Source organism: Podarcis pityusensis (genome assembly GCF_964106645.2).
Source record: "Podarcis pityusensis genome assembly, chromosome: 15".
NCBI lineage: Eukaryota > Metazoa > Chordata > Lepidosauria > Squamata > Lacertidae > Podarcis > Podarcis pityusensis.
In genome coordinates, this window is record NC_138040.1 from 898955 (window position 1) to 925445 (window position 26491).

Consider the following 26491-nt stretch of genomic DNA (forward strand, 5'->3'; position numbering starts at 1 on the left):
TGCTGCAGAAGCAGGGGAACACCCCTCCCCCCTGCCTGGCCCTCAAAGGTCTGTCCTAGGAAGAACTCCCTGGAGTTTTATACCTGGGACCTTTATTGCATGCAAAGCTGCTGTTCTGTCTCTGAGCTCAGGGTTCTCTCCTTGGAAGCTGCCTGGCAGGGATTCAGCCTTTGCCCCACCAGAGTGCCCCCCCAGCTCCTTCCAGGGTACATGGGGGCACCCCTCCTGTGCAATACTGATGCCGAGCCGCTCTTTGCGAGGTGTCATTCCTCTCCTCCCTCCTTAAGATGGTTCTGTAGCAGAGGCTCCCCCACCCCCAAACTGGTTGGAAGGTATCCCCAAAGGTCATTTAGTCCAATCCCCTGCAATGCAACAAAATCTCACCTTCCCGCAAGTCTTTCTGCCTGGAATGGCCCAACCCTGCCTGACACTTGCCTGACTGGTGATGCAGCTGAGAAACTGGGGAGCCGAGGGGGGCAGGGCCTGCCTTCCCCTCTGCCCTGGTCCCAGGGAACCTCCAGTCAATGAGGAAGTGAGCTGACCAGAGTGCAGCCAGAGCTGGGGCAAGGGCACCCTCTGCTGGCCAAGAGTGGAACTCCCTGCCTCTCGCCATCTGAGGAGGTGTGGGCTTAGTGGGGGCGTCTGTCTCTCAAATCTCCTTAAGGGGGATCCACCTGCAAAAATCCTATTACATTAAAGGCTCTCACCTGGAGTTCTTTTGGACAAACTGTTTATGAACACTGCTACAGTGAATTCAGAACAAAAGTGGCAAAGCCCTTCATCATATCACAACATTTTGCAAGACCAACTAGGCAGCTCCACAGAATCTAGTGTTGTCTGCACAGGCTGGCAGCCCCTTCTCCCCCCCCCCAAAAAAAACCATGGTATGGGGGCCCTGCTTGGAAGGAGGGTGGGACATCTGGAGGCAGCTCAGCTCAGGCACTTTTTCTTGGCCTTCAACACAAGCAGAGAGGGCAGCTTAGATCGGAATTTCAAAAGTTTGTGAGAAACCTAGGCAAAAATTAGAAGCTTCAGTGCCTGTTGGGATCAAATCCAGCCTCTTTTTTCTCAGCAGGGGTAGGAGCCTCATGGCCTCTCCCTGGCCCCGATCCTGGCATGGGGTGGGGAGAGAGGTTAGGCCTTCTCTGGTGAGGCTTCTTCATTCATCGCCCTGAAAGGAAACAAGATGGCTGGGGTCACCCAAACAGAGGAAGCATGGCCCTGGTGGGGGTCAGCACCTGTGTTGGGGGGGGACCCCTGACACAACTTACTCTGCCTCATTCTTGGTGATGATCTTCCCTGAGTACAGGACCTCAGCCACCATGGCCACCATGGGGTCAAAGTTCAGGCTGGCCACTGCAGTCACAATGCCATCCCTGCGCAAGGAAGAGAGAGAGCTGGGTCAGGATGCCCCCCCCTCAGGATCTTTCCCATCAGCCCCTGCTGCCTGACCTGCCTTTAAGGAGAGATTCTGAGGAATGAACCTGGGACTTGCCAGCAGCAATGTCCCCCCGCCCCCAGTGACGGGTGCCACTCTGACAAGCCTCTGCCCCGCCCCACCCAGAGCGGAATGAGTCCTGCATCGCAGGGGGTTGGCCAAGATGACTCTTGGGATCTTTCCAGTTCTACAGTTCTATGTTTCTGTCGGCAGAGGTGCTCTGTCTGAAACTGTCAGGCCCAACGTAAGAGAGCAGGGTTGCCACCCCTCCCCCGCAAGGTGGCAATGGACTCCCATCATCCCTGACCGCTAACCAATAGCATTTAGGGGACCCCCCCTTGCTGTCTCCCCTTCCATGCAGTAGGAGTTAGAAAGCACATCAGCCTGAGGGGGGGGGGAGAAAAGGGATCTATCTGCCCCTGCCTTAAGACAGTTTGGAGCGTCACCAGCATTAACGCTCTATCCTTAACCCCCACCCAAAGAAAACACTGTTTTATCGATCAGAAAATGCTATATTGTCGATTTAGAAATACGATATGCCTTATGCTGTAATTCTGATGTTCAGCTTATTTTTTAGGTTCCGTTTTGCTGACCGAATTTCATAAATTGCAGTTGTTTTACTGATTATTAATTAAATGGTTTGTGCTGTACTTGTTCTGTTATTGTTGTTCATTGTTTTGTGAGCCGCTTTGGGTTTCATCTGAATGGAAAGCAGCCCAGAAAGGCAACCAATCCAATCCAAAGCACGGCAGTTGCTTCTCTGCAGCGCTGGGCATGGGGGCTTCTGCACTGGCAACTGGGGCCCCTGCTCGGCTCCCCCCATGACCAAGCGGAGCTCTTGACTCACCTGATGTAGAAGATGAGGAACTTCTCCTGGCTCAGATCTCCCTTGAGCACCGTCTCGGTGTAGCCGATCCCGCAGCCTGTCAGGCAAGAGGGAGCAAAGTTTTGGGATCCGACAGGATAGTTGGCAGGGAGCTGGCAGAGGACTGAGACCCCTCTTGGACATGAGGCTCACAGCTCCAGGATGGCATTCTCTAGGTGGTTTATGCAGATATTATGTTTTTATATTTTGCTGGAATCCGCCCAGAGTGGCTGGGGAAACCCAGCCAGATGGGTGGGGTATAAATAAGAAAACTACTATTATATTTCATAAAATTCATACAGCGCTAGACTAAAAAAACCCAGACAAACTGCCAAGTGGATTTACTAAAAGATAAAAATGAGGAAATGAAGAAAAAAATGCGGCAGTACTTTAAAACATACAAAAGTTAAAATGTTAAAACAGGTTAAAAATCACCTCAACTCTCTAAGCACCTGAACAAGCTTTTCTAAACAAGAATGCTTTTAGCAGGTGCCAGAATGAGTACAGCGAAGGCTCCTGCTTGATATCAATGGGCAGGGAGTTCCAAAGTGTAGGCGCTGCCACACTAAATGACTGGGTTCTTACAGATGAAGGGCTGGGATTATGGGGCACCGCCAGTTGGTTGGCTCCTCTGCCTCCTGGCGGCTTTGGGGCAGGAGGCTGGTGTGTGCCACCCCCCCTCGCCTACCTGCGTAACGGATGCTCTTGGCCTGCAGCTTGGTCCAGAAGAAAGGCACCGTGTGCAGCTCCTCCTGCCTCTGCAGCATGTTGAGGGCAGCCACGCGGCCTGGGGGGGGGGGAGAAGGAGAAGTGGGGAACAGCCCTCAGAGGAAGGATGGGGGGGGCTGTGGTCAGTCCTCTAGGGATCACTCTGAGGACACAGCGACTGAGCAGGGATAGCTGCTCCCACCCCTTTCTGGCTTTTTCTTTTCCTGCCCGCCCCTTCCTCAAGAAAGCAATCCTCTATTCTCTGCCGTCAGTAAGGACTAGAAACCTGGTGTTTCTTTAAGAAGAAACACATGCAAGCTCTAGGCTCTGGGCAACTAATTCTGCAAACGCTGTACTTGGGCCGAGGGGACTGCCCTGAGGGGTGCGCACATTCCTTCCCCACTCCCGCAGTGCCTACCGTGGGCTTGGGCGATTTGCCAGTGGCAGATGTCGATGTTTTTCCCTCCGAGCAGAGCCACGGGGAAGGAGGCCACGTCCCCAGCAGCGAAGACAGAGGGGGCGCTGGTTTGCATGAACTGAGGAGGCAAAGGAGATAGATGGTGGTCAGAGATGGGGAGGGGACAGAGGGAGGGGGGGTCCTCTGCATCTTCCACCTACCAAATCCACGACGACGGCGCCTCTGCGGTCCAGCACAATGGAGCTGTCCTGAAGGAAGCTGGAATTGGGGGTCACTCCTGGGGGGGGGAGAGGGGGGAGTGAGGTGGTGGCCTTGCCCAGCTGGCACCAAAGTGCTTTGCCCTGGCCTCTAGCCTGGCATTGCTGAAGCCCTGCCTGATCCCTCCTTGCCAAGCCATGTGACTTACAAATTATTTTCTCTCTCTGTGTGTGTGTGCGCTTATTTATTTGTTTGTTTGAGGGGAACACTAAGCTCCCCCTTTCAGAGCAAGATTGTGACCCTGCTGGGCTCTGAACAACTGGCATGACATGCTAGAAATCATTGTAGCTAAAATAGCAAAGGATATGTAATAATAATAATAATAATTTATTATTTATACCCCGCCCATCTAGCTGGGTTTCCCCAGCTACTCTGGGCGGCTTCCAACCAAATATTAAAAACAACACAGCATCAAACATTAAAAACTTCCCTAAACAGGGCCGCCTTCAGTTGTCTTTTAAAAGTAAAATAGTTGCTTATCGCCTTGACATCTGTTGTACCGCTGAAGACATTTTTTTTATTCTGTGCCTAGATATTATTCTTGAAAAATAAATAGAAACATACAGAGAAAGAAAGAAATCATTCCAGTTCTGCAATGGGTGGGTGGCAAGAGCACCATACCTTGTTGCCAGAGAGTGCAAAGGGCTTCCACCTTTTTTGGGTGTGGGGGGAGGAGAAAACACCACCATCCCCCTATGTGGGGTACAGAGCCTGGGCTGCCTGCCCTGCTGCTCATGGGGGACAGCGCTCCCTCCATACAGCCCAACCCTTCAACTCACCTATTCCCACCACCACCACATCTGTGAGGATCACCTGCCCGCTGCTCAGAAGGACCTGCGTGACCTGGGGGTGGGGAAGGAAGAAGAGGAAGGCAGCTGTGATTTGAGGACCTGACAAGCCCTCAGCCTCCCGCTTTTGTGGTCGCTGAGCTCAGCCCCTGCCCCCCCCCCCCACAGACCTTTCCTCCTTCGCCTTGCAGCTCTGTCACCTCTGCCTGCAGGTGGAACTTCACTCCCTGCACCTGAAGCATCTGCGGAGGTGGAAGGAGACACAGGTGTTGGCCTTGGAGCACCCAGGGAGGGCAGGCAGCCGGCACCTTCTCCTGGGATGCAGCTACACTGGGAGGCTTGGGTGGGCATCACAGGTGCCAGAAAATGCCCACAAGAAATTACCCTCCACCTTCTCTTTCCAAGAGGTCGCCCCATAACCCAGCCTGGAGCTGTTCCAAGACCACCTCCTAGTCAAGCCTCTGGGTGTGGGGGGGAGGAAGGTCCGATCCACCCTCAGAGCATGCCAAGCAGGCACTCTGGCCCTGAGCTGCCACCTCGTCCCTCTCTAGAAACCCCTGTGGCTCCATGCCTGGGCTGCTCACCTTCATGGCCACGTGGCCCACCTGGCAGCCCAGGGCTACGTGGTATGGGCACTCTGCCCTCTCAATCACCTCGATGCAAGCGGCTTTGCCCACGAGGCTGGCGGCCACTTCCATGCCTGCAAGGAGGAGAGGAGGTGCCTCACTCGGGGTGCAGGGGGGAGAGGCCAGCTGCGTCTCTTTGCTCCTAGGGACCTGCTTCGCAGAAGGTTCCTTAGAGCCAGGCTCCTGCAGCTGCTCTGTCCCTGCCTTCCCCCCTGCTGCTTGCCGGGCCCACCCAAACTGAGCGTGCCTTGTTTCCATACCGATGAAGGACGCTCCCACAATCGCCACCCTCTTGCCCGTTGCCAAGCGCAGGATCTGGCTGGAATCTTCAGGGGTGAGGAGGACGCAGACGTTCTGGAGGTTGGCGCCTGGGCACTGGAGACGCCTGGGGCTGAAACGGGGGCAAGAGGAGAGGGGGCTGAGCAGGATGGCTTGGCTTATGGTAGGGGCAGCGTTCAAAACTCCCATTGTTCTAGGCACGTTTTGCGACAGGGAATTTCAGTAGCACGAGCAGTTTCTGAGCTCTGGGCGCAGTACTGTACCCTTATGCCTGGGAGGGGGCAGTGCCTACCTGCTGCCCGTGGCAATCAGCAGGTGGTCGTAGGTCTGCCAGGTCCCGTCACTGAACTCTGCCCTTTTGCCATCCAGGTCCAGAGACGCTACCTGCAGCCAGGCCAAAGAGAGGACCCGAAGTGGGACTGTGATGAAGGGATGGGGGATAGACAGAGTCCTAGAGCAGCAGAGTTGGAAGGGACCCCAAGAGTCATCTAGTCCACCCCATGAACTAAATCTGCCCTTAACATCCTCCTCAGTTGACCCTTTGACCACAGTCCTTAAATGGCCTGGGGAAGAGCTTGGGCTTAAGAAAAGCCTCATCCTGCAGGACAAGGGTCAGCACTGCTAACTCCTCATCCTGCCTTTCTGTTTGTCCTTTCCATTGTTCTGAAATGGGGGCACCCCATTTTGCATGGCATGAGACCCCTTCCTTATGCAAAGGTGCAGGGGTTTGTGTGGCATCATCCATGTTAGTGGGGGGGGGGTCTCCTTTCAGTGTCCTAATCTCCCCCCTCCCCTCACAGGTGGCAACACCACTCACCTCTTTCTCCATCCAGACTTCGATGTTGTGAGCATCCAGGAAGCTCTGAGACCGCAGGTAGATGTCTGTTGCTTTGGTACCCAATGCCTATGAACAGCAAAGGAAGGAGACCTGCTTTATACCAGTGTTATTTTTGTTGTTTTATATTTATTTATACTCTGCCTTTCCCCCTGACATGGAATCAAGGCAGCTTACAGCTAAAAACACTGGGGGAAAACAATAATTAAAAAACTCTTAATTTTAGTTTTTTTCATTTAATTCTAATCTATAGAATTAAAACTATGCCTATCGATGGATCTATATAATCTATTAAAAGATACAAATTACTGCAATAAAAACTTCACAGCACCAGCCCTTTCATTAAAAAGCAACCAAAGGACGTCACCTGCTGGTGGAAAGGCAGCAAAGAGGGAGCCTGTCTGGCTTCAATAGGCAGGGAGTTCCAAAGCTGCCTGGGAGAAGACCCCTTTGAAGACTGGGAGCACCCAGCTCATCTCTCCCCAGCCCAGCAGTCTTCTAAAGCAGGGGATTTAAAAAGTGGTGGGGTTGGCTGGGTGGGGTTCCTGCTAAAGGGCGGTATAAAAATGCCATGTGGCAGAGGGGGTGCCCATCTTTTTGGGCAAGTGGGCACAGGTAGTGCCTTGGGCACCAGCCACAAAACGGCTGCCATGCAGAATGTGGCATCGTACACCATTAAACAACTGCCATGCCTACCCTGCCCCCGGGCAACCTTATGCCTGCCCAGAGAAGGCCAGTGCTTCCTGCTGGTCCTGGGTGGGCAGATCCCACCATACTGATCCTCTGTGCCAGGAAAAATGGGCAAGGCAGCCACACCACCCTCTCAGTTCTCAGAAATCACTTCAAAGGGGCCTCCACCTCTTGCCCCGTAACTTTCCTTCTACGGAAGCTAGAGACATCCTCATTGTAAAAAACAAAAGCTGAAAGTCTGGGCCCCCTGAAAACCTTGGGTGATCCCTGGTGTAATGAATGAGGGGCAAAGAGATGTCCCACCCTCAGCGTTTTCAGGTATTATGAGCCCCACTGCTCATGCCCCAGGCCCCCCAGAGACCTTGCTCAGCTTCGTCTTGTCGTAGGGCAGGTGGTTCTCCCGGGTCACCATGACGATTCTGCCAGTAAAGCCCTCCTGGCGAAGGATCTCGGCACAAGTCAGGGCTGCGGGGCCTGGGAAGGAGAGGGCAGCCTGGTGAGCAGTGATGACTCTTTGGCACTCTGGGTGACACCCCCCCAGCCTCGGCCCTCCTGGACTCACCTGCCCCCAGGAGCAGCGCCATCTGGCTGTTGAGCGGGTTCCGTTTGCTCATGGGCTTCACCCTGTGGCTGCTCTCCAGGTCCTGCCAGAAAGTGGGGGGGGGGAGGGGCAGATGGGGAGAAGAAGGGTATGAGCCTGGGCTGTGGCCGGGCAGGAGGAAGGACCGGTAGCCATCACCATGGCCTCCCTGACATCCAGCCTTGAGAAGGGGAGGGGAGTCAGAGTTCCTTACCTTGATCTTGGCCGTGACGTACACATGCCCACCGTCCACAGTCACCTGCAGAGACCCAAAGGATACTGACTGGAGCTTGGACAGCAGAGGGTTAATGGGGCTGCAAATATCCCTTGATGCTCTGTAGGAATTGGGCACAGACATCTTTTGGTGGCTCTCTAACTCCCCCCACCCTGCACCAAGGAAAATATGAGGTAGCTGAGGGTGTGGGGTGTCTCTGGGGCAGGAAGCCAGGGGAGAGCAGGAACTTTTCAAGGGAGACCCAGAGAGAGACGAGGATTCTGGGTCTCTGGGGAGCCACCTCCCTCCGGGGATCTGATGGGGAGCAGTGCATTTTGGGTGTGTGAAGCTGTGCCTGCCGACTCCACCTGTGCTCAGCCTGTATATTGGTAAGTGAATGCAACTGCCACAAAATGTTCGTAAGTCTCCTGTGACTTTTCCTTCCAGAGGAAATCAAAGCCCAGGGGAGTTCTGTGTTTGTGGGACTTCTTACCCCCAAGGGAAGTAAGTGGGGCCACGTGGAGCCATCCTCTTTCCCACTGCAGCATTTGTGGACTGGCCTCCCTCTACTGAGGCTGACCAAAGGCCAGGATTCGGGCTGCCACAGGCATTAAAACACACACTCATTAATATGCTCATTTTGGGGCCTTCACAGTTGACTCAGTTGAGGCTGACTTTGGTTGTGGCCACCAAAGGCAGCTTATAGCCGTAATAATTCACATGGCACAACTGAGTCAGAGCCTTGGTCTATTGAGCTTAGTATCCTCTACTATGACCTGCAGCAATGGCTCTCTGGGATTTCTGGCAAGGAATCCAAACCTCTCCTGGGGTTGAACGGGCCTGAAGAAGTCATCCCTTCCACAGCCTGCCTAAGGGCCTTGAGAGAAGAAGGCAAGCCAGCCGCTCTCGAAAGGGAGCACCACAAGCTCAGGTGCCACAGGTGAAAAGGCCCCGCCATCCGTCCGAAGGGGCAACAAGATAAGGAGCAAGGCCTGGGCGGGGAGGCTGTCCTTCCAAGATCCTGGCACTGAATTGGGCATGCAGTGGAGCACAGGCACCCTTAGCAGCCCCTTCCACCCAGGCAGGGAAGCTGCGCAGCAGGACCACAGCGGAGGCCTCCCCCTCCCTCTCAGGACGAAAAAGGCCCCTTGGTTCTCTGTGCAAGGAAGCCCCAGCAGATGGGGCAGTCAGAATCAGAGCGCACCTTGAAAGATGTGAGGCAGTCCAGGGTGGGGTATTCCTCAATGTCCCCCGTCTTGAGGCTGAAGCAAGCCCCGTGCCAGGGGCAGCGGATCCGTCCCCGTCCCAAGTAGCCTGGAATTCAGAAGGAGAGACCAGCTGAGCAGGAGAGAGAGAAACAGGCAGGGAGGAAGAGAGATGGGAGAGAGGCACTCCCTTACCTTTGCTGAGGGGGGCTCCGGCATGGGTGCACCTGCTCCCCAGAGCGCTGAACTGCAGGTGGTCCCTCACGAGCAACACCGGGTGCCCAGCCACCTCCACCTCTCGCATCCTGCAAGCGGAAGGGAGACAGGTGGCCCTTGAGAAGCAGAGGCTCCTTCTCCCTCCAGAAGCCTATTTTTGGGAGGGTTCGGTGGTGCTCTCCAGAGGAGTTTCCTAGGAACTGGACTCCCCCAGCCCACACACCCAAGGGAGCCAGGGACTCTAGGGTTTAGGGTCCAAAGGAGTCCGGCAGGCAGGCAGGCAGGGATTGTCCTGCTGCCAGTTGCCCTCCCCCCTTTGTGCAATCTCCTGCCTCCACAACAGTGAAGGCCAGAGGACCAGGACAGATGCTCCAATCTCTTTGTTGACTCGGAGGTCCAAGTGCACCAGGTCTGCAGGGTGGATGGTTCTGCACCGTTTGCAAATGACAGCATGTCTAGCTCGCTGTGGAACGAGCTAATGTGAAAGCAGGAAAAGAAGCCTTTGCTGAACCTGAGCTGCCAAACAACTCTGCAAGGCCTTGGAGACATGTGCAGATGGGTGGGGAGGCTTGTATAAGACCTGAGCGGGAATTATGCAAAGGCCTTTGCATAACATGCAGGCTCGTAACATGCCGCTTGGCTCAGCTCCTGTTCTGGGCAGCCCGATGGCTTAAGAAACCGTAATGGAAAAGAAAGCAGCCCATGCACAAGGCCAGGAGACATATATTGTAAAAGTGGGGAGGGAGGAGGGGAACCTGGCAGCCTTAAAAATGTGTCCTACCCCCCCCCATCCAGACAGTTTGCAGGTCTATAAAAGGGCAGAATTGGGAGGGGCTGGGTAGCCAAGCAGAAACCGGAGGAAGAGGAGGCAGAAGTTAGTAGCAGGAGGGCTGGGTGGGGGGAGCAGGGAAGGAAGGAAGGAAGGAAGGAAGTCTTCCTTCAGGAGTGGGGGAGGGGGAGAGAAAGAGAGAGAACGCTTCCCTGTGTGTGTATCTATATCTGGATCTATATATATCTGGATCAGCTCACAGCTTTCAAAGGCTAGACAGATCCATGCAGGAAAGAGAAGTCAATCATTGGCTATTAGCCTCAGGAGCTTCATGTGGAACCTCCAGGGACAGAGGCAGTCTACCCCTGAGCAGCTGGGGAGAAGCGGCAGGAAAGGGCTGTTCCCTCCGTGTCTTGCTTGGTGGTCTTCCATGGTGGCACTGCTTCTGTTCACACAGCCAAAACAAACGCAGCAATGCTTTTACCGCTTCCCTGCCATCTATACTCACTCTCCGTCATACATGTCGTCCACCTGGCAGACCTGCTGCGTGACGACTGTGTCTCCCCCTTCCATGGCTCCTGCTGGAGGCCCAGAAGAAACAAGGTCAGGCAGAGAAAACAAGGGCAGACCCTCCCTCCCTCCCTGAGCAGCCTCTCTTGTCTGCCCCCCCACCCTGGGACCTCTCTCAGCAGAATGAGCAGCGAGGTGAGTGGGTGGAAGCACCCGAATCCACCTGGGCCACACCCCAGTTCATTAAGTCTGGATTAACATTGCCCAGCTGCGCACTCCGGCAGACCAGGGAGTGAGTTCCACAAGGCAGGACTCAGTCAGAAGGAACGGGAGCGAAGCTTGCTTTTTTCTGACATCAAAGGCATTACGTGACACATTATCTCTGACAATGATGACACCAGATTCCCTCATGTTGCGTTTGTAAAAGAAGAGAGCCCAGGGCAAATCAACACCTAATTCCTTGCTAGTAGTCGGCTGGCAATGCAGAGAAAGCACTCCACACACTCTCAGGGGCACTCTCTTCTTTATTAGCACACACTACCCTTTCAGCTGCCAAGCACCTTGTGGTGGCTCAGCCCTCAGCAGTTTCTGATAACACCCAGCTGACAGCCCTGAGTTGAGGGGGGGGGGGGCTCAGCTGTGTGGCAGAGCTCCCTGTTCCGCATGCAGAAGACCCCAGGCCAGCTCCCGGAAGTGTCTCCTGCTGAGAAATGAGCCAGCAGCTGGTGATGGTGAGGCAGGCCCAGTCCTCCTTTGCCTGGGACCAGAGACAGAAGACACTCATTGCAAAGTATTGGAAGACACTCATTGCAAAGTATTGGAAGACACAAGATCTACCCACACTGGAGGAATGGCAGATGAAAATGATGGAATACATGGAATTGGCGGAAATGACTGGCAGAATCCGTGACCAGGGAGAAGAGTCGGTGGAAGAAGATTGGAAGAAATTCAAAGACTATTTACAGAAATACTGCAAAATTAATGAATGTTAGAATGATGTTGGATTGAAGTTAAGGGGTTTCTAGCTGTACAGGCTAAAAGAATATGGAAAAATTGGTTTTAATATGTAAAATCTAAAATTTAAAGCTATATTATATCAAGATTAAAGATTAGGATTAAAAAGGAGGGAAAGGAACTGTTGTACTAACATATTTAATTAGAATACAAAAGAGGGAGGTAAGAGGAGGTCCGAGAAACAAGTAAATGTAAAAGAAGTGAGGAAAAGATGAAATTGTTTTTAATTGTTTTTTCCTTTTTTCCTTTGTATTTTTTCTTTTTATTGTTAATTTTTTCTTCGTTAATGTGGTTTTTTTTTCTTGTGAAATTTTAATAAATATTATTAAAAAAAAAAAGAGAGAGACAGAGAGGCAGGCTGCCTGGCAGAGGGAGGCAGGCCAAGCTGAGATGAGGGCTGGGCAGACCTCACTCTTGTGGGACCTACTTTGTGCCCTCTGACTAGGACCCCCAAGCTCTACCAATCAGAGTCAGGTGCAAGAGACAGGCAGCTATGGCATTAGAGAGACAGAGAGGGCAGGGGAGCCTCCAAGCACCTTCTGAGCTAAGGGCCTTTGTTCTCAGTGGCAGAACCGTTTAATTTAATTTTATAAAATGTATACACGACTTTGTAAAAAACAAACCAACCTCAGAACAGTTAACAAACAGAATATGATGTGACCTCACAGCCCTCTCCCATAAATCCACTTTGAGGTTGGCTGCTTCTTACAATCAAGCAGTATATTTTTCATGAAATAAGCATGATGTAGGAACAAAGCCCCACTCCTGATCAGCATCTGCCCCCTCCCAATTCAGGAGCCTAACTTAGCACACCCAATGCTGTTCCCCTGTTTCATTTTACTGCAGGGCAGTTGGGAGCCCCTCACCCCAGCTTCTCTCCTCCCGGCTCCTGGGGTGCGTCTTTCCCAGTGTCACCTCCCTCAGTGCTCTTACCCAGCCGCAGCTGAAGGGCCAGTGTCCTTCTACATCTCAGGCACCTTCTGGTGTGCTGCTTGCGTGTGGAAAGGCAAGAGGATGTGCCTGGGGGAGGGAAGCCACTGGGCCGGAAGAGGCAGAACCAGGTGCTTCGGGTGCCATCTATTTATTTTTTGTGAAATTATTGCTGAGCCTTCAATGGCAGCTCATCAAATACAACTTTTTATCAAGGGACCCTTTCCCTGACACAGAAACAAATGGCACCATGACAGAGTTTGCCAGCCTGGCGCCCAACGCATGTTTTGGACTACAACTCCCATCAGCCCCTAGGTCATCACCACTGGATAGGCTAACAATTGGGCTTGGATTGGAGGGATCTGGGTTCAAATGTCTATCCGTTGATTGGAGAACCTTCAGCCAGCCAGCCCCCCCCCCTCTCTCTCTCTCAGCCTACCTCAAAGGAGCGTTGTGAGGGTTCAATGGCTGCTGTTACAAGACAGAGAGACAGTGCATAGGAACATAGGAAGCTGCCTTATATCAAGTCAGACCATTGGCCCATCTTGCTCAATAGTGTCTCCAATGACTGGCAGCTGCTCTCCAGGGCTTCAGGCAGGGGGTCTCTCCCAGCCCCACCTGGAAATGCCATTGGGGATTGAATCTGGGACCTTCCGTTTGCAGGGCGACATTCTACCCCCGAGTACTTGGGATGCTGCCTTCTAACAACCGGCCTGATCACCTAAGCTAGGATTGTGGCAGGCAGGGAAAGGTCTTCCTCATTGCCAGAGACCCTTCCAACAGAGCACAGGGAAACATCGGTGGCCGCCCTCCAGATCCCCTCAGCATCCTCCTCACCCCTAGCTATGAGCCCAGGCTGGCTGCGGAGAGCCCAGCAGGCAAGGCCAGGGAGGAAGCAGCAGCCTCCCAAAGGCAAGACAGGTTCTCTGTCCCCGGGGGGGGGGGGGAATCAGATGTTGGCCAGCCACCCTTCAAACTTGGAGGGAAGCCCCATCCCTTGTGCCTCCTTCAGCCTGTACTGCCAGGGAGGTGGCCTGTGGTAGTGCCAGCGAGGCAAAAGCAAGTACTCACGGCCTTGGATTCGGTTTCCCTGGAGCTCAGCTGATCCGCCTGTGGCTCCCTCCCTCCCGGCTTCTCCTGGGAGAGAAGGTGGGTGTGAAGAGAGGCAGCCGGCCTGCTTCAACCAGTTCCTCCTCTCACCTCCTGCCGCCAATGCACAGCTCCTCCACGGCTGTTGCTCTGCTGGAAACTGGGGCCCCCAGGGGCACCCCTGTTGCTCCGGAGGGCTGAGACCTGGAGAGGAGCTTCTGGATCTCCTTAATCAAGGTGTCAGAAAGGGAGTGTGCAGACTGCCCATGGGGTAATGAGCAGCTGGGCCTGGGTGTGGCAGAGGCTTGGCAACTCCTACATCACATGCAATGAGGCAGGAGTTGCTCCATCCATTTCAGGACTGTCTACGCTGACAGAAAGAGAGCCATTCCTAGCCCTCCCAGGAGATGCCACTGGGGACTGAGCCCAGGCCTTCTGCATGCCAAGCAGGTGCTCTGCCCCTGAGCTACGAGGACCCTTCCCAAAGCCAGCCCAGCCAAGGATACTTCTTCTTGGACTTGCAGCCTCAATCCTCTTCCTCTCCAAGTTGGGGGAGGCGAACAGTAATACTCAAGCCCAGGCTGTTGGGGCCTAACTGCAAACCATCTCTCCGCTGCCCCTACAATCTTTGGAACTCCCTGCCTATTGACACCGGGCAGGTGCCTTCGCTGCACTCTTTTCGGCACCTGCTAGAAGTGCTTTTGCTTCGACAAGCCTACCCAGATGTTTGGAAAGTTGATGTGAGTTTTGATCCGTTTTTAATCCCTTGTTATTTTAGCTTTTCAAATTTCTTAACTTATTGCTGCTATATTTTCTTAGTAATAATTTCATTGTTTTATCTCTTCTGTAAACCAGCTTTGAGGTGTTTTGTTTTTTTAATAATCAAGTGGCGGATAAATTTTATGAAACAACCAGCAAAACTTTCATTTGTATAGACAAGCAGATGTGAAGAAGGTAGACAGGCCTGCCTGATGGAGGATGCGGAGGGGACCCAGCAGGCAGATAGGGAGATGGGCAAGATCCTGCTCTCTGGTGAGAACAGCCTCTGAGTCAGCAGGAAAAAGGGAGAGGCAAGTCCTGGGCAGGGGAGCAAAGATGCAACAGGTTGGTCCTCTAATGAATGATGAGTCCTATATTGACTGAGTCCTTTATTAGAGCAAAGTCTGCAAGTCTGATGTTGCAACAGTGACTTGACTGGCTCTGGTATCGCTTGGAGAAGCACGAGAGTGTGCATAAAATTAGCGTTGCCAGAGGTTGGGTGTCAGTTTAGAAAGAAAGGCATAGCTTAATAAACATTGGCAGAAAATTTCTGGCACGGCCTCCCCTACAAGTTGTAGAGTAAACGATTGGGGGGGGGGGACCCAAGAGAAAGCATGGCCATGGGGCAAAGCAATAGCAAAGGATGGCGCCCAAGACTACGGAATGAGTTTGCTGTGTCAGTGGACAAAGATTAGGCAGGCATTCTCTGGAGGGCTGTTAGCCTTAGGAATGTAGGAAGTTGCTTTCTACCTCAGAACATTGATTCATCTAGCTCTGTACTTACACACTCACAGGCAGCAGTGGCTCTCCAGGGTCTCAGACAGGGAGCCCTTCCTGGAGATGCTCTCTGATGGGAACCTCTGCATGCTCTCTGGGGAACCTCTGCATGCAAAGCAGATGCTCTGCCACTAAGCTCTGGCCCTCTGACCCTTGGCCAAGCCTGTGGGGAAGAGCGCATACTCAAAGTGTGCCCTCCCACTTTCTCATATGCACACACAGGCTGGTGGCATCCCCAGTATTTGATGACTGGAGGTAGGTCTGAATCCCCTTAAGAGCCCTGGGCTCCCTCACCCCAAGCTTCGTGCTGATTTTATTTCTTCTTTTTCACCTTTTCTTCTGCCACCAACATTGTCTAAGTCTGGGAGAGGGCAGACAAATTTGCCTGTTTTCCCCCAAACAGAGCGTTTTGCGCTGGCTGGGAGTGATGGGGGTTGCGGTCCAAAGCATGTGGGGGATTGGTACCAGATTGGCACAGGCTGGCATGGTGTCTGCTTTAGCAACGCTTCCCATGCAGTTTGGTGCCTGAGGGAATTTACATGCGCCTTTGCTCAGCCAAAACAACACAGATTTTTCTCAATCTGTTACAGGCTGTACTCAGTGTCAAAGTAATGAATGGGCGTTATGTCCTGAGGTCCGTTAATTTCAAGGTATCTACTCTTAGATGGGAGTGAGAGATTTTACTTTCTTGGGCTCCATGATCACTGCAGATGGTGACAGCAGTCACGAAATTAAAAGATGCCTGCTTCTAGGGAGGAAAGCAATGACAAACCTAGACAGCATCTTAAAAACCAGAGACATCACCGTGCCAACAAAGGTCCGTATAGTTAAAGCTATGGTTTTCCCAGTAGTGATGTATGGAAGTGAGAGCTGGACCATAAAGAAGGCTGATCGCCAAAAAACTGATGCTTTTGAATTATGGTGCTGGAGGAGACTCTTGACTCATGGACTGCAAGACGATCAAACCTCTCCATTCTGAAGGAAATCAGCCCTGAGTGCTCACTGGAAGGACAGATTCTGAAGCTGAGGCTCCAATACTTTGGCCACCTCATGAGAAGAGAAGACTCCCTGGAAAAGACCCTGATGTTGGGAAAGATGGAGGGCACAAGAAGAAGGGGACGACAGAGGACGGGATGGTGGGACAGTGTTCTGGAAGCTACCAGCATGAGTTTGACCAAACTGCGGGAGGCAGTGGAAGACAGGAGTGCCTGGTGTGCTCTGGTCCCAGGGGGCCACGAAGAGTCGGACATGACCAAACAACAACACTCTTAGATGGAGAGAACGACCCACATCTACAAATTAGACATGAATATTATTATGTTGGTAGGTTGTTAATCATTTTCAAAATGATTAGGTGGGCAGACCCCTCCCCTCCCCGGGTCCACTTTTCCGGAGGCCCCTCGCCCCGCTCCCGGGGCGCTCTGTGCGAGGCCCACCCGAGCCACCCTACCGGTGGCGCTCTGTGCGCGCGCCGGAGGAGCGCTAGCTGACCCTGCCCATTCCTGACCGGTTGGGTCCTTGCTGGCGAGGAATGGGACCACGGCATCCAACGCGGCTGACGCTGCTGCTCCAGGGCGTGCCTCCCTGCCCCAGTTTCCCCGCTGGAAAGGGATCCCCGTGTAGTCCTGCCGCTGCCCAGCTGCGCTTTGCTGCTTGTGGGCGGCGAGCTCCGCGCAGCCCTCCCGTTGCTCTTTGCCGGGAACCGGACCCTACAGGACCAAGTCGCTCCGGCCGCGTCACTTCTGCCGCCGCTGATCCCGCCCGCAGCGCCCCCTCCCGTCCCGTCGGGGCGTGCCCGTCGCCATGGAGACGGGCTGGCCGAGGAGCCAATGGGAGGCGCGCCCGGGGGCCCGCTTCGTCCGGCGGCTCCTGCTCCTGCTGCTGCGCCCGGGCGCAAAGGGAGCTAGAGGCGCCGCCGTCGGGGGCAGTTCTCTGGGGCGCGGCCGGGCGAGATCGGCGGGGCCCGCGGCCCGCGCCTCGATGGATCTGCTGGTCCTGGGGGGGTCGGTGGTCGCCTTCCGGCTGCTCAACGGCGGCCTGGAGCGCCTCGTGCCGCCGCCGCCCTCGGCGCAGCGCAACCGCTGGAAGTGGCGGAACATTTGGACCTCGCTGGCGCACAGTCTGCTTAGTGGCTCGTGGGCGCTGCTCGGGTGAGTCGGGGGGCCGAGAGAGACTGGGCGGAGTTGGGGGAAAACCGGACAGCGCGCGCTCAGGGGTCTCACGGCTGTCTCTCTCCTTTTCCAGCTTCTACTTCCACCCGCAGATGGCGGAGGACCTCATCGACACCCACTTGCCCGCCGCGCACCACCTGCTCGGGATCTCCGTGGGTGAGTGGCCGCCAGAAGGGGCAACAACAGGAGGAGGGGTCCCCGCCTGCAGCCGACCCCCGCTCCTCCTAGACGCTGACCATAAAAGACGGGCGAGAGGGAGTGTGTGAAGCCGCACATGGTGGGCACAGTGGTTGGCACTCTGTGCGCACCCAGAGGCACTTTGCCCACGATTCCCCGGCCCAGAGCTGAAGTGGGATTGAAAATGGGCCCTGGAAGCTGAACACAGCGCTCTGGACCCAAGGAAGCCACAGAAGGACGTGTGTGGGAAAGATTGCCTCCGTGCCCCCAGAGCCTTCCCTTTCAATGGCTGCTCTGCTTGCCTGCCTTTGTCCCCTGGGGCTGCAGCCTCAGCAGCTGACCCAGGGGGCGGGAAGCGGCTGGTGCCAGGCTATCTCCTGGGTGCGCCTCTCGCCACTTCCCTCTGGCAGGCACGTGACCTGGGGGCAAACAAACGAGCCCATTCTCATCCCTTGCTGCTGCCGCCACAGCAAATTCCTCTCCGCAGAGTTCAGCCTCGCTGCCCTCCCCCAAGAGATAGAGAGTCATTGAAGCGCATGCAAAGCCCCCCTTGGGCCACGCCCCAGCCTCAGCCCATGCAGCAGACCCGTTTCAGGGCTATGTCTGGCTATGTCTCCCCACCACTGACAGTATATAGCATGGTAAGCTTCCTCTAGATAGCAGGGAAACGGGGAAAGTCACTGGGACATTTTCTTTGGTTTACTTTCCACAACAGAAGCCTGCAAAGCAAGGCACAGAGAGGTGGCAAGCCTCGCCTGCTGTTTCTCCCCAGTGGTTCAGTGGTAGACTGCCTCTGACCCTGGAGGTTCCGCGCAACACTCTTGAGCGCATAGCCAGTGAGTGACTTCTCACTCCTCCTTTTCAAACCAGGCTCCAGAACTGCACCTGACCGCAGGTCCCTGAGGATGGGGCCTGGGAAAGATGCGAGTGGCCCAAGGGGCTTGGGGGGAGGCCTTCCAGAGCTGGGCCACATGGCCTCTTTCCCTCCCCACACTCCGGTCTTTTGCTCCAACAGACATTCTTCCGGATCAGGAGAGAGCAGGGCACCCGCCTGGGGGAATTAGATTCCTGGATGTGGAGATGCCCCACCCAGCACAATGAGATTTCTTTGCCAGATACTCTTGAGGCAGGGGATGCCACGAGGAGGAACAGGAACGCTTCTCATGTGACTTTTAAAATAGTCGGCGGGGGTGGGGTGTTGTTATTCCAAGTCCCAGAGTCCTAGCCAAAGGGACATGGAAATGCCTTGCGGTTGCCAGCCTTGCTGAGACTGCTGCCTTCCCCTATTGGCAAAAAAACTCTCTTTATTTTTTGGCTGTGTGTCTTCACCTGCCTTGATCCCTCTGGTGGCACTCAGGACTGGGCTCTTGGCACTCGTGCCCATGTCGACGAGGAGAAGGACGTCCCAGTGAACAATTTGGGGGCCTGGAGGGGTTTCATCTTCTTAGCATTTGACAGAAGTGGGTGGAGAATCCTGTGTTTCCATAGATCATTTATTTGATGCATGGGATTCTGTCTTAAAACATGCCCAAAGCAGCTTAGGAAGATCACCTTTAAAGCAACATATAAGCACAGCAGCCGGCAGTTAAAATTATGCCGCAACTAGAGACTCAGTTTTCGTAAATTATAACTAAAGGCCGTAAGAGCAGGCAGGTCCAATCTATCAGAGTGGATCCCTTGTGTGAGTGATCCTGCAGGCTCTGCTGGTGGGGTTTGTCCTTGAGCTGTGAGAGGGCTGGGGCAGCTATGGCTTCAACCTGGATCATGAGCTTAAATCCCAGGACTCAGTCACAGAATACAGGCAAGAGCGCCTCTGAACCTGTGCAGGTGCTGAGGCAGTATTCAGGTGGCATGGTGCCACTGCCGGTTGACCATGCTCATCAGGACAGCGTTTGCCAGCCTGGCCGGGGCTGATGAATGTTAAGACATCTGGAGGGCACCAGGTTGGTGAAGTCTGCTTGAGGAAAGTGGCTTTGAGCTGCCAGCCCCCGGGACAGGCTGCTGGGATCAGAGGCTGTCACCTTGGAGAGAAGGGGAAGCGAGAGGCCTTCTCTAGACTTGTCCCGAAGAGGCCCTGTTGTTGTTGTTTTTACAAGGGGGGCAAAGTGCAAGGCTGGGAGCTTTTGAGGAAACGGCATTGTCAGGGAAACGTGGGCAAACAGCCCTTGCCAGCCCCGTTCCCTGCCACTGGCCCTGAATGGAGACGTTAGAACCAGGAGGGGGGATCTTTATCTATCGGGTTAGAGGGGGAAACGCCCAGGCATCTGCTTGCCTGGGAGCTGAAGAAACTGGCAGGGCCATCTTCCCCTCCCTGTATGCATGTTCTTAGCATGGGCTGAATCTGACCGCTGCAAACTAAGCAGTCAGAGGTGGGGTAGGGTGGAAGGAGTCTGGAGCCAGGAATTTGGAGACTTTTTTCCAGCCTCTTCAGCATCTTCATAATTTAATCTGTGGAAAGTTTAACACACGCCAGTCCTCGGAGGAGCACGAGGCCAAGCTCGGCACACTCCCCCCCCCCCTTTGGTCTGGTGTGTGTGTGAAGGGGCCTGGCTGCTAACGCTTTCTTTTCTGTTCCTCCCTCAGGCTATTTCGTGCAGGACTTCTTCGACATGATGTATCACCAGAAGATCCAGCAGTGCTGGGAACTGCTCTTCCATCACTCTGTGGTGAGTTCTGGGAGCACCTCTCCCCCACATGCAGTGGGAAGGGATTCTTCCTCCTCGCTTGATCTGCACAGCAACCCTGTGAGGCTGGCCGAGATCACACCCAGTGGTCTCTCCTGGGTCCCAGGGCAGCTCTCTCACCCCTGCACCACACTTCCCCCCAGGCATCAGCCGACTGGCTAGGAGAAATGAAGGTGCCTCAAATTAGTTCAGGGATAGGGCTCTCCGGGATTTCAGGCAGGCAAATCCCCAGATGGCAGAAGTTTATAAAATTACGCATGGCCTGTAGAAAAGTAGATAAGAGAAGTTTCCTCCCTCCCCTGTCTCATAACACTAGAACTCCTGGCCATCCCGTGAAGCTGAATGTTGAAAGATTCAGAAAGGATAAAGAAAAGCCTTCCTCACGAACCACACTCACTCCTACAGCAGGCAGGGGTGGCCAACTTGGATGGCTTTAAAAGAAGATTAGATAAATTCATAAAAGGGGAGAGGGCTGTCGATGGCTGTGCTCTGTCTTCCACATTCAGAGTGTTCCTGAATGCCAGTTGCTGGAAACCACAGGAAGGGCGAGTTGCTCCTGTGCTTGAGTGCTGCTAGCAGGCATCCTCGTGGGGCATCTGATCCAGCAGGCACTTTGGTTCTGATGCTAGGCGAGGATTGTCAGCAACCGCCCCGTCCCTGAGCGTGTTTTATAATGATGTCTGTGCAGCTTACATAAAGAGAAGCTGACCTGTGCCTCCTTGGAGCTGGGTAGGGCAGGGCGTGCCATGCTTGGCTGCTCTCCAACAATGGTCTCTGGCAGCTCAGCTTCTTGGCGCAGCCCTTGGCTCAGGCCACTCGACAAGGGCCAGGGGCTGTGGGGTCAGGCAAGCTGATACGTGCAGGGCTTGACTGCATGTGCTGGGTGGTCTCATTCCCCATTCAGACCCTGTTACTAGGAAAACGTGCTTCCTGCTCCTCCCGGTCCCTTTGCAAGTGGGCAAAGTTTGAAGTGGGGGGTGGGATGAGCGCGTGGTAAGTAATCTAGGAGCAGCTGGGGGGGCAGGGGGTAGAGAAGGCAAGGAAAGGAGCCTTCGTAAGGCTTTGCCCCAGTTTTCAGTCCCAAGGCAGTTCAGCCTCACAGCAGGTAAGGTGGTGGTGAAGGCAGGAGTGTCTCTGCACATGCAGACAACCTTTCGACCCAAGCTGATTAAGCTGCCTGTCTGGAGTATGTTGGGGGGCAGTGTGCACACCCTCCAGGCAGGCACCTCTCCTCACTGGGCTTCTATCCTTCTGGTGGCTTTCCAGCCCATTAGAAGCTGCTGCCAGATGGGTCAAAAGGCCATTTAAATAATACATCTAATTCAGGCAGAGACAAAGCTTAATCCCCAGGGGGCAGCTAATCCCATTAGGGCCTGTGCCGAGGACAGCATTGCTAGGAAGAGCTAGAGGACCCCCCCCCCCCACAAAGAATGGATCTCCTACACACACACACCCATTAAGAGAGGGGGATCTTGGCAGCTCCCCCTTCCTTCCTCTGCAGTCCTACCCAATCCACTGAGGTTTACAGAGGAGGAGGAGTCTGTCTGCTGTGTGATCCCAAGATCCTCCTCCCTCTCCCTGCCTCCCTCAGGTGCTGAGCTGTCTGGCTGCTTCTCCTCTTGCTGGCCACTAGAATTTTTTTGGACAAGGCCCCACTGCTTTTAACAGCTGCAAGACAGGTAGAAATTCAACAGGTGATGTAGGCACCACTGCCACATCGCCATGCAAGGGGAAAGCCATGTTTTTGCTTTGCTTGCAGCTGTTAAAACCTCCTTATAAAAACCTGAAGATTCAAACTGTTTTAGCTGGTGCCTGGCTTTGCTCTCCTCACTCCCTGTCCCTTTGGCCTCATGTGTTGTACTTTTCAGATTGGAAGCCTATGGGCAGAGACTGTCTTGCTTTAATTGACTGTAGGTAAGCTGCTGTGGGTGCCCTTTTGCCTGATACAAATCCTGTAAATTAAATAAATCCACCACAGCACCCTTGACTGGCATTGACCCAGTCACAGGCACTCACCCTCTCCCCCAGCCAGAAGTGCCCTGCCTTCCTTCGTCACCCGGTGGATTCAGCCTCAACCCCGAAGCTGCTCCCCAAAGTCTTCATTGTAGGAAAATGATGTGACATGAAATTGGCTAGGGCTGATCCGCTCTTAGCCTCTCCAGGCTGGCCATCTTCAGTTGCTGCAGCTGGAGAGGAAGAGGCATAACTGCATGGACACCTGTCTTACATGCAGAAGGCGCCAGGTTCAATCCCCAATGGCAGCCTCTGCAGTTTACAAGGGTCAGGAAGCTGGCGAACAGGCTCTCTGCCTGAGAGTCTGGTGACCCGCTGCCAGTCTGAGCAGGCAATCCTGGGCTAGGTGTACAGAGAGTGTGAAGGAAAGTAGACTGTCTGCTTTGCATGGAGGATGCACTCTCCAATGGCAGTCTCTCCAGTTAACAGCTGGAGTAGGAGAGACCTTTTCCTCAGCCAGAGACCCTTCAGAGATGGTGCTGGCTTCCTAACAGCCATTGCTCCCTTCCTGCATCTCTCCCAGGTGATCCTCTGCTTCGGCTTTGCCTTCCTGGTCCACCGCTTTGTGGGCTTTGCCATGGTGGCCCTGCTGGTGGAGATCAACTCCATCTTCCTGCACCTGCGGACGATCCTGTTGATGGCTGGCTTGGCCCACACCACCTCCTACCGCTTGACCAGCCTGCTCAACCTGGGCACTTACGTGGTCTTCCGCATCACCACCCTGGCTTGGATGACCCGCTGGCTGGTGCTCAACCGGGAGAACATACCGCCCAACACCTACACCCTCAGCACGGTGGGCATGGCCGTCATGACTCCCATGAACATTGTCCTTTTCTACCGCCTGCTCCGCAACGACTTCCTCACCTCCAGCCGGCGTGAGAAGGAGAAGTGACCACCCCTGGCTCCTCCCTCCTCAACAGCTGGCTTTACAGGCCACAGGAAGGGGGAGAGCAAGTCAGCAGGACAGGAGAGGAGAGCCAGAGGGTGGTCTTCAACATCTGCTTTCCAGGTTGCAACTGCCCCTCCAGCTGGATCATGGAAAGGCCACCGCAGCCACAGCTGCAACCACATGGCAGGAAGAAGCTGCTCCTGGAGAGTCTCTTGGGACAGTGTTTGGGGGCCCTCTGGTTAGCTGGGGAGGGGTCTTGGCAGCGGTCAAGGAATGTGGGCTAGCGGGAGCAGTAGCCAAGGATGTAACGTCTCCCTTTAGGGAGGGAGCTGGTTGAAATGACTTGGCCCTCACAACTCTCTGTGCTCTGACCGTTGTTTTTGGCACCTGCCTGCCCCCCCTCCTTGCAGGGAGGGAGTTTCACTGCATCAGAGCTCCAGAAGGCAAGACCCCTTTCCGGACACCAACACCTGAGATCCAGGCCAGAGCAAGTGGCAGGATGCTAGGATCCCTCCCTTCTCCCTCACCCCTCTGTCTTGTTGCCTCCTGGCCCTTCTCTGCCTGCATATGAAAGCAGGATTGCCCTGGCCTCTCTTTCTCTCTCTCTTCAGAATATTTATCTCCTTGAAGAGCCTGTATGTGATCTGCCCTTCCATGCCATGCTCAGCTGAGCCTCTCAGTAACTAACAGTCTGTAGGTGCATTCTCTGCAGGCAGGCGTGGGGGAGTGCCAGTTGGCATTGTCCTCTTACTATTCTCTCTTCTGAAGAGTTGCAAGCAAATCCCACTCTCCTCACCTCTCTCCAGGCTAAGCCAGAGATGCTGCCATGGCCAAGTTCTGCCCCTGCTGGCCACCTAGATTAATCCAAGGCATCCCTGTGCCAGGGGACAGCACCACCTGGTTGTACTGGATGCTGAGAGCCAGGATCTTTTAACCCTGCTAAGAGCCAAACAGCTTCCTCTGAGGCCTCAATATTGTGTAGACCAGTGGTGGTGAACCTATGGCATGCGTGCCAGAGGGCGCACTCAGAGCCCTCTCTGTGGACATGTGTGCCGTTGTCCCAGCAGGGCCGTAGCTAGGGGGTGAAACTGGTGCTCCAGCACTGCAGGGGGCTCCTGGCCGCTTCCAGCATGGTCCCAGCACTGCTAGGGCACCATTTTCACCCTCGGGGCCACGCTGAGGGGAGGAGGAGAGGAGGGCTCGTGCTGGGAAACTGCCGGTCTGTCCAGGCCTCGACTTTTGATGCGCCAGGGCCTCCTGCCAGTTTGTTGTTCCTACTTGGGAGTAAGCCGCCTTGAGTTCAGCAAGGTTAGACAAATTATCAGCATGTGTACAACAGCAAAAATCATACTAATTGTTCAAAAGCATGCCAAATGCAAACTTTTACCTTTCAAAAAAAAAGTTGTTTGTATCATTGAAAGCACTGTTATTGTGGGGGTTTTTTAAAGACAAAAGATGTTAATGTATGAGTTGTTTTTTCTAAACTAAAACTTCAGTATTCAGGTTAAATTGCCGTGTTGGCACTTTGCGATAAATAAGTGGGTTTTGGGTTGCAGTTTGGGCACTCGGTCTCTAAAAAGTTCGCCATCACTGGTGTAGACAATAAGGGAGAATGCACTTACAAGAATCTTATTCTAACAAAGTGTATGGATATGTCTGCACAAAAGTAACAGAAATAAAAGGATAAAGTGAATGCTGGTGCTCGGTCTTACCTGGCAGGAGGGAGGTTCCTTGGCATCCAGTGGGGAAGGAGGCTCCAAGTGGCCCTGAAGGTGGGGCTGGGGGAACCCAAAGCTGTGTTGCTGCTCAGGCCAATGTCATGGTTGTCCTGCAACACTGACCTTACAGGATGGATATGCCACTGTCCTCAGGAGTTTGATCAGGTTTACAGATGGACAAGATGGCAGACCCCACGAAGTAGTCACACTCCGAAAGATAGCTTTCTGAATTCAGATGCCTTCCGACATGCCAATAGCTGTAGGAAGACCCATGAAATGTCACAGACGAGCAAGCTTTTGAGTGTTTCTGAACCCTTCATTGGGCTGGGCTGGAGGATTCAGAAAGGCCCCCCTGTTCCCCAAAAGTGGAGCATAATGATGTTGCCCCAGAAATTTGTAACAATTATTGAAACGGAACAGAGGAGGCACCTTCTGCAGGTAAAGCTGGTCCTCTGCACTAAGTGTTGGGGCCTTTCCTCTGGAGATAACAACCTTGTGTGCGTCTCCTGACAGGTTTCAATGGAGCTTAGCCCCAGGTAAGTGTGTCTACACCAAGGCTAGGGAACCGGTGGCCTTCCAAGTGTTGCAGGACTCCCACATCCCATCAGCATCACCCAGTAAGAACCATGGCTAGGGATTATAGGGACTGGAGTCCAGCTGCATCTGAAGGGTCACAGGCCCCTCGTTCTTCTGCTAGAGGATATCCAGTAAAACTGAAGGGCAGTAGATTTCGGACAGGCAGGAGGACATACTTAATACATCAGCCACTTACACACCAAACATGTAAAGCACATTATTTGACCCTTTCAAGAATTCTTGGAAACCATTTACCTCACAGAGCTACAATTCCCACCACCCTTGAACTACAGTTCCAGGATTCTTGGGGGAGGGGGAAATGGGCTAAAAATGGGCACCCCTCCCCTTCAAGTATGGCCAGTAGCCAGACCAGAGGGGGGGTGAGAGGAGGAGGGCCCCTGCAGCACCTGGAAGGCCACCACCAACACACACGTTCCTGTAACCCCAGGGAAACAGGGTGGCAGCCTTGGGCAGACCAGCCTCAGCAATTGTAGGAGACACCCAGGGCTCACAGGATAGAGAAGCCATAGTGGCTCCCCATACATAGATACATTTGAAATATCTTAAATTGAAATTGTTATTATGAGGGAGAATCATTACTATAGTACTGTTCGGGCTAATAGTGGCTGCTGTATTTTTTAAAAGCAAAGGTAAAGGTAAACGTTTCCCTTGAAACGTTTAAAAATTAAAATTATAAAAACAATAAAAAAGGTAAAGGGACCCCTGACCATTAGGTCCAGTCATGTCCAACTCTGGGGTTGCGGCGCTCATCTCGCTTTATTGGCCGAGGGAGCTGGCGTACAGGCTTCTGGCAATCCAGAGCAGCGCATGGAAACGCCGTTTACCTTCCTGCTGGAGCGGTACCTATTTATCTACTTGCACTTTGATGTGTTTTCGAACTGCTGTTATAATTATTACCGTACTGTTTAAGTTAATAAGTGCCCGGAAGCTGTATGCTGGCTCCCTCGGCCAATACAGTGAGATGAGTGCCGCAACCCCAGAGTCGGACATGACTGGACCTAATGGTCAGGGGTCCCTTTACCTTTCTTATTGTTTTTATAATTTTAAATTTTAAACGTTTCAAGGGATGAGTCATTACTACTGTTAAGGTTAATAATGGCTGATATATATAAATATATAAAAGTGTTACTACCTATTTCAACTTAATATTATTATTACACGGGTGAATTCTTACTATTAAGGTTCTAAATGGCTGTGTATGTTACATAAATACAGGCCGGCAGCCATTGAGAACCTCCAGGCAACGCAAATGTTTCTTGTCACGAGCGAATCAG

At 53.6% G+C, this 26491-nt stretch overlaps 2 protein-coding genes across 9 annotated transcripts; one reads left to right on the top strand and one right to left on the bottom strand.

Annotated features, from left to right (window-relative positions):
- Positions 1-713: 713 nt before the first annotated feature.
- On the bottom strand, positions 714-26374 carry LOC308464563 (apoptosis-inducing factor 3-like). Of its 8 annotated transcripts, XM_080983972.1 has the most exons (21): positions 26350-26374; positions 24615-24877; positions 22057-22186; positions 10398-10470; positions 9100-9209; positions 8904-9013; positions 7700-7744; positions 7468-7549; positions 7267-7379; positions 6194-6284; positions 5673-5760; positions 5362-5492; positions 5060-5175; positions 4646-4717; positions 4467-4530; positions 3630-3706; positions 3430-3547; positions 2992-3090; positions 2286-2361; positions 1272-1376; positions 714-1171 (listed from the first exon to the last, which is right to left on the bottom strand). In XM_080983972.1, the coding sequence occupies exons 4-21, from the start codon at positions 10460-10462 to the stop codon at positions 1135-1137; spliced, it is 1599 nt and encodes a 532-aa protein (XP_080840098.1). In that variant the 5' UTR covers positions 10463-10470; positions 22057-22186; positions 24615-24877; positions 26350-26374; the 3' UTR covers positions 714-1134. The 8 variants fall into 8 exon arrangements, with proteins under 8 accessions (XP_080840098.1, XP_080840096.1, XP_080840097.1 ...); XM_080983970.1 differs by lacking the exon at positions 22057-22186 and having other exon boundaries at positions 10398-10467; XM_080983971.1 differs by lacking the exon at positions 22057-22186.
- On the top strand, positions 16757-24595 carry TLCD2 (TLC domain containing 2). The gene is made up of 4 exons (XM_080983986.1): positions 16757-17118; positions 17213-17295; positions 19900-19982; positions 22537-24595. Exons 1-4 carry the CDS (start codon positions 16772-16774, stop codon positions 22903-22905), a joined length of 882 nt encoding a protein of 293 aa, XP_080840112.1. The 5' UTR covers positions 16757-16771; the 3' UTR covers positions 22906-24595.
- Positions 26375-26491: the final 117 nt, after the last annotated feature.

Coding starts and splice junctions, on each gene's coding strand:
- TLCD2 (XM_080983986.1), top strand. CDS start 16,772: ATGGAGACGGGCTGGCCGAGGAGCCAATGGGAGGCGCGCCCGGGGGCC. Junction 17,119..17,212: donor GGCTCGTGGGCGCTGCTCGG/GTGAGTCGGGGG, acceptor CTCCTTTTCCAG/CTTCTACTTCCACCCGCAGA. Junction 17,296..19,899: donor CCTGCTCGGGATCTCCGTGG/GTGAGTGGCCGC, acceptor TTCCTCCCTCAG/GCTATTTCGTGCAGGACTTC.
- LOC308464563 (XM_080983968.1), bottom strand. CDS start 18,700: ATGGGCACGAGTGCCAAGAGCCCAGTCCTGAGTGCCACCAGAGGGATC. Junction 7,380..7,467: donor GGCGCTGCTCCTGGGGGCAG/GTGAGTCCAGGA, acceptor TCTCCTTCCCAG/GCCCCGCAGCCCTGACTTGT. Junction 3,548..3,629: donor GCGCCGTCGTCGTGGATTTG/GTAGGTGGAAGA, acceptor TTGCCTCCTCAG/TTCATGCAAACCAGCGCCCC.